The following is a 10,566-nucleotide window of genomic DNA, read 5'->3' on the forward strand; positions in this document are numbered from 1 at the left end:
ATTATTGTATTTGTCTGTGTTAAAAATATTTTTTTTCACCTGCATTGAACAGTTTTTGGGTAAAAATAAAATATAAAAGTAAAAACAAATATTTAATGTGGACTATCCCTAAGCGGGATTTGAACTCATGACCTTCTGAATGTGAGTCAGCAGCCAAAACCACTCGACTGTCTAGTGGCGGAATCTAAGATGCATGTCAAACTTAAATTTAAAACCTGACAATCTGGATTGGGAAAACAGGAAGTCATTGTTGATGGTTTAAACAGTCTAGCCTCATTTTCCGACCATCCAGGTGTTATTTAAGCATCTTGAACTCATTTCTTCAGTTTGTTGGTGGATGAGTGACTAGAAGAGTGCGGTTGGAGTTCATTCATAAATCTGCTGTTAAATTAAAACCTCCTTCCCGGCGGCTGGTTTTGTAAATTAGCAAAAGACATTTTTTTCCCCTTCGGCTCGTGGGTTCAGAGGGCACGCGCTCTTGCTGCCAGGGATCCTCCAGCCGTAGGCGCGCGTGCGGAGAGAAGCAGGCCCCGCCCCGTGCCCCCCCCAGCTACAGCCGCACGAGCTGAGTGAGATGCGAGCCTGAACCAACGGACCGCGCGGTGGGGGCCACGGTGCAAATGTGACGAGGTCGCGAGAGCCTGGGACACGCGGGAGGAAGGGTTTAACCATTAGCCACGAGCGCGCATTAAGACGGGCTGCGCAGAACTCGTGCCGCTCACATCGCGTGCGCACCGGCGTTCACGCCAGCTGAGACGTGAGGACAGCGCGCGGCGACCATCTCCCCACACTTTAAGGTAACTTTTTAAAAACTCTTTTATTTATTTCCTTTTGTATGTATCTGTTTATGAGATGAGAGCTTGCGGTCTGTCCCTTCGATGAAGGAGCTTTCTGCGTTCATGCCGGGACTTCCTGCCGCTCAGACCCCCGCACTTGTTTAAATGAGCAGCAGGACAGAACAGGAGAGCTCGTCTATTCAGCCCTGACCAGGGGAGCACTAATTTACGCCTTTGCCATGTTGGGTTCGGACGGTGTTGGTCCTGACTACTAAGCAGAGGATTGTTTCAGCCGGAGAAAGTCTGTGCGCGGATGTCGTAACACGCAGCCGGAGCAGAGCTGCAGAAGCGAGGCGCGCGGGCCTGAACACTGGCCTTCAGAATAAAAGCAGAACTTTCACTGACCCGTCAGGTGTTCTCTCTGATCAGGTTGATACCATTGACCCTCTTTCAGATGGGGTCTTTTAAAAGTCACTTTCCTATGCTTTATAAAGATGTTTTATTATATATATTATTATTATTATTATTATTATTATTATTATTATTATTATTATTATTATTATTATTTTAAGTGTTTATCTGCTGTGGTCAGACAGACAAACCTCATTTAAAACTCTGTCAAATTAGGAAGTCCAAGTAAAAGGCTTAGGTTTAGTAAAAGTTACTGACAAAGTCATTTTATGACATCTGAATAACAGAAATGAAAGTATGAACAGAACTGGGGTATAAGCCATAAAATAAGAGCTCTTATTAACCCATAGGAAACCTTAGTGATATCAGTGTAACAGAAGAGCATCAGTTATGTGTTCTATGGAGCTCAGGAAAAATGGCTCTGTGTTCTTATGGGTTAGGGCAATAAGGTCTATAATACCTGGGGTTATTGGATGTCTGGTGCTAATGATTAAATATATATTTGTTGTTCAGCTATCGACCACTCCCGTCATGGGTCATCACAAAAGGCAAAGCAGCTTTCACTGATTCACATAGGTGGGGTTTGGCAGCAAGTGTCCTTTCTTGTACATTCTGCATTTTATCCAGGCTGGGGACCGGCACAGGGAGACCCAAGCTTAAGCCCCTTGTGGCTATAATGAGGCAGTAGAGTGAAGGGGCTCGCCTAAGGACCCACACTGGATTAAGCTCATTAAGTCTAGCAACTAAAATATTAATTTACAAAAAAATTGTCTTCTTCACTTTCCGGCTGCTCCCTTTCAGCTTCAAGATGGTGCTAATGTGAAAACACATCATCATCATCATGCATAGTTGGGTTATGCTTGTGTCCTTCAACACATTTATGTGCCAAGTTTAGAAAGGTTTGAAGGCCCTAACACTATTTGATTTTTTTATTTCTTATATTTTTTGCATAAAATTTTCCAAAGTGCACAAAAAAGGGAATTTTTCTAAAACAAAATCATATTTTTTTTAAGTATGCAAATATGATAGCTATTCATGTAGCCCATTGACAGTTTGATGTGCTAGCATGATCCACAAAGTAATTAGTTCATAGCAACCATTTAGTTTTTTGACTGTCTGATTCTGATAAATATATCGACCAGTTTTCATGTCTTTAATTAAAATTAATTTTAAAGTCTTCCACGGCAACCAGTGTTTAGGTTTGCAAAAGCCACAGTAGGCATTACATGACCTGGTTAGTTGAGTGTAGAAATAGATTCACTAAACATTTAGTATCTGTAGTATTAGGATTTTCTTACAGTAATGCTGGTGTCTTGGCGAGACAACAACCTTAATCAAGAAAAAACGTTTCTATAACTCCTTAATAAACTGACATTATGCACAATTTGTTGGTTGGGTATGTCTTATAGATTGCGTCCATAATTCATACTCTTCGGTTTTATGAAGTCAGTTGGTCCATAGAAACTGTACTTATTTAAAAATATGGTTTTGAGAAAATGTCTTTTTTTTCATGTCTCAACGTTAAAATAAAAATGTCAATTTTTCCCTCTATTCAAAGTTTCCTCTCCAATGAGACCCATTGCTTATTATTTGGTTGAAGCTTTCCCCATATGTGGTTTTCCAAATAAAAAAATCTTCTCCAAAGAGACAATCATGAAAAGTTTTTGGCAATTTGTGAAAGTTTGTCTTTCCAAGTTTGTAAGCGTATTTATACACGAACTGTCATATCATGTCTCCAAAGACTTATTTTAAAATGTTTTGATGCATCGAATGTTGGAAACTTTGGTTTGGTTGACTTGTGTCTTGACAAAAAGTCTTTTACGCTCATTAAAACTTTAAGAAAATTTCTATTTTTTTGTCAGATTCATTCAGGACAGTGTCTCATGTTAGCCTGGACGTCATAATGCTCTCTTTCAAAACTGAGTCCCTTGTGAATGTCCTCTCTTTTCAGGTGACTGCCTGTTCCGCCCGGAGAGGTCCTTTTGGGCAGCAGGTAATTCAATCCCCAGCAGATCTTTAAATATCTTCTTTGGAAACCTCCCTGTAGCCACACAGTGTAAGGCGAAACTCCCTCCCTCACTAGCCAGTGGACGGACCGGTCAATACTGGAGTCTGCCTCCTTCTACAGTTTGTAAGGGACTATTTAGGACCGACCACAGGGAAAAGTTTCCATTGCTCTCAAGAACACCTTCATCTTTAGGTTCTGACTAGTATGTTGTTTTTTTGCTGGTCCACTCTAAGCACCTTGCATTGAATGGAGGACCTACTGGTTCTGCTGCCAAAGCACCGACAGGAACACGGGCTCTGCAGATGCACTGCTGCCGCCTCTCTGGACATCTATTCCCACCAAGTGCTTTTCTCCTCTTCACCAGCGGCCCTAACCTCCTGCTCGCCTCTTTAATGGGATAAATAAAACCTGGGCTGAGCACGTTCAAGACCAGATCAGGTGACTGTTTCCGTTCTGACTTCCCCAGAACCATTGGGTCAAGGCGAGCTGACCTTTTCTTGTCAAGTCTATTGTCTTTCAAAGGCCTCCGCATGGTGCTTTGGTCGAAAGAACAAGACAAAGTCCCCAACATCGACATGTCCTCAGGGGCCATTGAGATAAAGAAAGAGGGAGGCCCCCTCGCCCCGGTCTTTCTAAACTCCAACTGCACTGTCCACCCACTCATCCTCTCCAACGGCCCGGAAGAAGTGAGCCCGGGAACGGGAGGTGAGTTTGAGCTCACGGAGGCCAGCTCTTTCACGGAGAGGGCCTGCGAGACAGTGGAGGACGAGGAGAGGTCGGAGATCGTGGTAGCAATAGACTGTTTAGACAATGCCAAAGGTCAGCGGGAGGAGGATGCTCTCCTGGAGAATGCGAGTCAAAGCAATGAGAGTGACGATACTAGCACCAATCAGAGCCCTGAACCACCGGTGCCCCTCAAGGAGAGCTCCTTCTCCATCGGTCTGCAAGTGGTTTTCCCCTTCCTGCTGGCTGGGTTCGGGACAGTGGCTGCGGGAATGGTGTTGGACATCGTCCAGGTGAGTGATCTTGATATATCAAGAAAAAGTTAGCAAATTGTCACTGTTTTTGTTTTCCTTAAAGTCATAGATCTTTGGAGTTGCATCATCCTGCTGAGATTCCATCAAAATTTGAGCTAAATTTGTGGACTAAACATTTGTGAAACATTTTACTGGAATATTTAATCCTCCGTATTATCTACAATTTGTCACATTTTAGTCTTAAAAATGTAATTGTTTTGCTGAAAATAAAGTGAGGACAGTTTGAGACTTGTAGATGCTTGTTAACTACTTGGCTACATCTAGAAAATTTAAAAAGTTACAATGAAATGTTATCGTGCTACCATGTGGATGTGGCTAGCATAGAGTCGGTTGCTAAGCAAAAGTGGGAAACTCATTTTGGGGTAGAAACACAAAAATCCAGACAATTACTTATTAGGTTCAGACATGAAGAAATGTCTGTGGTTGCTAACGACCATCCCCTTCATGGAGACCACCACTTGGAACCAAAGATTAGACTTAAATGTTGGTTTTGTACTGTGTGCAGTGTAAAAGTTATTTTGTTAAAGTTATTATTTACAAATACATCACTCGTACATCAAAAGTGCATACAACTTACATAAACCTCATGAATACTTTATAGTGCACTTGCCACACCAAAGACAATTAAACATCTCATTCTTCAACAAGCCTCAAGGGAACTACAATAGACACTTGCCTTATGATCAGGTCACTCCTCCCTATGACCCTCAATGGGGCTAAACAACCCAAAAACCTGCGGCATCTGTGCGGGTCAACCCCCATTCAGGGGCATGAGACTATATCTTTTGATATCTAGTTGTGATGTGATTTGTACTTCTTATTTTTGACATTATATTGCAACAATATCTGAACAAACAGCAAAATAAGAAAATTCTCAGTGAATCCAAAAAGTTTCAAAGAAGGAGGGACTTTGCTCACTCTTTCATAGCCCTAAAGAGAAAACAAATAGAAAGAATGGAAAAATTAGAAACCAAATGTTACTTGAACAAAAAAAAAGTTGAACAAATAAGGGGTCTATTTCTAACCTGCTTCAAACATTTGAATGATTTATTTTGCCATGATGGAAATCAATTTACCAACCAAAATTCCAGTGCAGGGAATTGTACAGTCGGAAACCCCTTGTAAGGTGTGAATGAATCGTCCGGGTGGGACCCCCCCTTCACCATGTCATGCGTCTGTCACTCTGCTGCTGGAGCTGGAGGGCTGCTCCATGTGATCGGTTTTTCCTGCTGCACAACATGCCTGTCTGCTTGCAGTGTTGGCACAACTCGGACACCCGTTGCGTCTGACTTGCAATGAGCCATCGCACACTCGCCCAATTTAAAACCTGACATACTTGGATGATGTTATTTATTGTTGCAACAAGAAGCAACTGGGCTTCCCCCGGAGCCCCCGAACAACAAACATGTCTTAATTTTGTTCTTCCTCTTTCTTTTTTAACCATTGACTCTGTGTGTTTGATGTTAAACTTGCTTATAAAATGAAGTTTCTTTATCACATTTCGATAAAGTCAGCTGGTAATGCAGATCAAACTGGATGTGTGAGACTTTTAGTGGACTGGTACATTGTGTTCATGCATACTGATGCCAACATGGTGGACCCTCACAAACTGGGCACAGAGAGGAGGGGTGGTAGTGTTGGTGGGGGTTAGTTTTCTTTCTTTGAGCACCTGAAATGGCAGCACACTGCAGCCCAGTGAGAGTGATAATCAGAGGGAGAACTAAACGCAGATCGGTTCACAATTCCACCACAGCAGAGCGTCGCTTTTTTGGCAGGTGGATAAATCTGAAAAAAAGGTGATTGGAGGCCAGGTGAGGCTTCTCCTAAATGGACTGTCCCAGACAGTTCGACTGAACATCTAAGACGACGCCTCGCTGCCTAAATCCCCCCTCCTTGACAGCGGAAAGCCAGCTCAGCTAATCCCCTGCCCCGTCCTTGCAGAAGGGTAATTGTTCGACTCAGTCTCTCTGTCTCTCTCATTAGTTTGGTCAAACCGTTGCAGGTTCTCTGCTAAAGGGGAACCTGAAAGCCGCAGCGTGGCAGTTCAAGAGTCCTTGCTTTGACCTGGATGTTCCAATGGAGGTTCTGAACTTTTGATCACTCACAAAAAACACCATGACATGCACAAAAAAACCTCTGTTTGGCCTTATTCCCACACAAAGTTGGCTTGAAACAGGACTGTCCAGGCTGATATAGAGCAGTGAGTCATCTCCATAGTTGTGCTCTGGACCTTGGCAGGAGAATTACTTGAAACTCAGATATCTTTGCACACCAAGGGTGACAGGCTCGGCTGGACTTAAATGTTAACAACCCAAGAGAAGAAAAGAAAGCTGGAGGTGAATAACCCTTGAAGGTTTCTTTTACAGTAATTTTACTGATGAATGTGAGACAAGATGAGATTGATGACCACAGGCAGGTAAATCTGTAGTGTGAGGGGGAACAATAGGACACCAGAAACTAGCTAATCTTGTTTGTTCCCCGTAAATCAGGTCACCGAGGCTAGCTGACGCTAGCAGTTGGATGTGGAGCTAATTGTTGCCATTAGCGCCTTTTTGCCAAGATAACTGTTGATAGTAAGAAAATAGTCACATTTGCAGAGGAGTCTCTAAAATGTCTCAAAACAATAGCTGTCACAATTTTTTCGCATTAGTCGCTGTAATTGTAAACATTTTTAATCTGTTACCAGCGGAGATGTTGCTGATGGCACTCGCATATCTTTTTGACATATCTGTAATGCTTTTTATGGGCCGATGTGAAACACATTCTTTAGGTAAAGCATTGCATAATGGCGCAAAGCAGTTTTTTCTGCAGAAGAATGGGTTGATCGGATAAGCTCGTTACTACTGTTAAGTGTGTCGTATCAGCGCAAGGCGCTTTTCTCCGCTTCAGAATCCACTAAAATCACGTTAATTGCGTAAACGGTTGAAGAGTTACAACAGTTGTAAGAATGTAAAGAATTAAAAGTTTGCTAAACACTTCTTTAAAAATATATAAAACCAGTCTTTTACCATCGAGCAAGAAAGAGGGGACCAATGTGAGACAATTTTGAGATGAGTTGGGGACAAAATTGAGACTGATTGGGAACAAAATGAGAATTTGACATTCCAACTAAAATACAGGTCCACTTGAGCAACATTTTAATGTCAATAAAAAAAAATCTTGCTCATATTTTGATATATGTTTGGGCCTCACCAGTTAGGGTATCATAATAAATATGTGTGCGCTGGAAGGTCTTTAACCCTTTAACACTGGAGCCGGTAGGTTAAAGAGCGTGTTATTTCGGTGTCACTGGTGACATCTCTGCTGTTAAAGAGGTAATTTAGGTTGCATCAAGATGTTTCATAAACTCAATTTTTGTCTTCTGCATATATTGGATCAGAAAACAAGCTGCTAGTTTAGCCACTGAAGGGTTAATGTTTTAAGTTTCCAAAGTTTGGAGGAAGTTTTTGTTCATCTTTGGGCCATGATGTCTGTGAAGGTCACAAAGGCACAGAATGTCACCTTTTCTTTCCTCATAGATTTTGCCACAACTCTGAATCTAACAAAGAGGGGGATAATTGCGTGTCTGTCTGTCTCAGAGTCTAGCCATCTCTCCTCAGCGGTTTTTCTAGATTCCGACACCATTTCAGCCTCAAACACAAACAATCCAAAAATACAGACAGCAGTAAACAGGAAGTCCTAGTTGAGACAAAGGTTTGACTACAGACAGTTCCTTACTGACCACCAGACGGTATTTTGCTCCGACCACATCCAGCCGCTTGGGTTTCACACAGAAGCCACTGGGAAACCACACTGTGGGCTTCAGTCCTACAAACTGAATCGTCTGTAGAAGTGCTGGAGTCACACCATGTGACTGTCAGGCCAAGAAGAGCCAGTCGTCTCACAAAGACACTGTCACTTTCCAATATTTAGCTCAGTTTATACGTATTCTCTATTTGTTTTGTTCAGTTTGGGTTTTGTTTTGGTTAATTTCTCCATTCTTGTAGTGTAATTACCTGAAAAAGATCAATTTCCTGTTGTGTTGTGCCTCTCAATTCATGTACTTTGACTATTTTTGGAAGTTAATATTTTTTTCTCTAGCTAAAAATCAAGTTGTATGATCCCAACAGACAGATAAACCATTTTATACAAAGAAATTTGAGAAATATTTTATTGAATTTTAATGAATTATGCTCTGATGTTACACTAGTCTATCTATAAATTGTTTATTTATTGCCCATGTGATTAGAAAACGTATTCAAGATCGACTCCAACTATCTTTTGATCTATTTTAAAGGCATTCCTAGTGATCTTTTAATTATAATCATGGCATTTTCTGGCAAAAAAAAAAAAAACTGTCGTTTTTTAGGTCATATGTTCTGCAGAGTGACAGGAGTTCGTTAGAAATGTGTCTGAGTTGTGGGCTGGACCATTAACAGTGTGCAACCCCTCTCCCCTTTCTATTTCTGAGAGCTCTCTGTTTACATGCTCTCCTGCTAGCTTACAACCCCTCACATCCCTGACCTAACATTGCTGGTGTAACAAAAATGCTGAGCAATGTTAGAGCTATCTAGCTGGATGGTTTCAACACCAAAAACACTATTTTCATGGGAGTGGATCTATTCATTTATTTTTTAAGGATACTTAGGACACACTATATTCACCTTTTTGTCACTTAGAACTTTTTTGCTGCTGTTAGCCTCATATTTGCCATTGGCATCAGGGAAATCTACATGTGTTTGTGCATGAAGCTTGACTGTGGGGGCGCCATCCATACCGCAGGATCAGGGAGACGAGATCGACCCCACTGGCCGTCGTTTCTGTGACGCCGCTGGACATCGCCGTGACACTGCGCTCCAAGCCATAGTGCAGCTTCAGTACAGCCAGTACACTGATCACAAATAAAAATGGGGCCAGGTTACTCAATTGGGCAGCTCGACTGTCGTGAGGCTTGCATACCAGAGCTCCTATAGGTCTGCACTCAGAGGTGCCGGAGTTGTCCAGTAGATTTCCTGGAAGCGAGGAGGCGGGCCTTTGGCTCCGAGCCAGGGTTCCATGGACACAACAACATATATCACGGCGGGGGAGTCAAAGAGGGAGATAGACAGTTGAGGAAGAAGTAAGGAGGGAGAAAGCTTGAAAGCATGTGGCTGTGAAAGAGGAGTGCTCACAGAGGTGCTCACAGGGCCGCTGGGTTGGCAGGAGGCAGGGAGCCAAAGCCAGAGGGGCTGGTTGTTGGATAAAGACTCGATGGCAGCGTAAGAGGCAGGCAAAAGGAGCGCAACACACATTGAAGATTCTGCGCCACACCTTCAGAGCATACTGATGTGTGGACAACATTTCTTATCAGTCACATACATCTGGTGTGAACAACCCAGTGACACTCAGAGAAGACGCAAAAGCACTAGCCACAGTATCAGTATCCCCCCCTCCCACTTTCTCCTGCGTGTCTTTTCTCTGTGTGAGCTTGCAGAATATTGATTCAGCTCAGGGAAGAGGGAACTTTTTTTTGCTGAAGGCCTAAGGGACCAACTCAAAGATAAGCACTTTTGCTGGAGATAGATCAATTGCCTCAGCAATAGCTCCTCTCTTGATTGCAGGAACCTGCTTTCGCTGCATGATGCCTAATAGAGGAAGCTCTTTGCTATAACTGCAAGGATAGAGGGAGTCGCCATAAAACCAGCTCTCCAGGAGCTGGCCAGCAGCCACACTCAAGGTTATCGTGGGTCACGTCCAATAATGTCAGATAGAAATTTCATTAAAGTCTTCAGAAAGGAGCCTGTCATCTCACACTATTTTTTTTTTTTTTTACTTTTGGGTTTTCAAATGTGACCTTGCCTTTATCTGCTTGTTGGATTTTTAATCACAAACTTAAGAAAAAAAAACTACAAATATAGTCAGGCAAATGTGATCTGTTTTTAAGTGGAATTAGAAAAGCACATAGGCTACAGTTGACGATATATTTATGGTACAGTGGTCTCTTGCTATATCTCAGTTCACCTTTTGCAGTCTTGCCGTTTTGTGGATTTGTTTCAGTGCAATTTTAAATGTTTCTTTTAACACCACACTGTGTTCTGCATCCTGATTGGTTCTAAACCTTGTCAGTTGATCTTCTTTGTGCTGTGTCTCTTGTTTAGCTTGTGTAATTTCCATAAATATTCGATCATGTGCAAATTTTGTTTTCATTTTTTAAAACTGGACTTCTTTTTCTACGGAGGTTTGAAGTGTAAGAGTTAAATCAACAGAAAATATTGTAAAAATATCTTTGAGAAAAGTCTACAAAACATTTAGTGAGGGGGTTTTCGCAGCCTTAAAACATCTGTAATTCAGCTTAGCAGATTTTACTTTTAGTGGG

The 10,566-nt window shown here is 42.1% G+C and overlaps 1 protein-coding gene across 2 annotated transcripts in view; it reads left to right on the plus strand.

Moving 5' to 3' along the window:
* The first annotated feature begins 587 nt into the window (after positions 1-587).
* The window catches only part of slc41a1 (solute carrier family 41 member 1), a 29,573-nt gene continuing 19,594 nt past the window's right edge, over positions 588-10,566 (plus strand). The window contains exons 1-3 of one of the 2 annotated variants that reach the window (XM_036211794.1): positions 588-797; positions 3,139-3,180; positions 3,429-4,211. In XM_036211794.1, coding sequence (XP_036067687.1) covers positions 3,726-4,211 — 486 coding nt within the window. In that variant the 5' untranslated portion in view covers positions 588-797; positions 3,139-3,180; positions 3,429-3,725. Of the gene's footprint in view, positions 798-3,138; positions 4,212-10,566 lie in introns of both variants that reach the window. The other variant, XM_024269566.2, reaches the window with a different exon arrangement.

Source organism: Oryzias melastigma, linkage group LG5, assembly GCF_002922805.2.
Source record: "Oryzias melastigma strain HK-1 linkage group LG5, ASM292280v2, whole genome shotgun sequence".
Classification (NCBI taxonomy): Eukaryota; Metazoa; Chordata; class Actinopteri; order Beloniformes; family Adrianichthyidae; genus Oryzias; species Oryzias melastigma.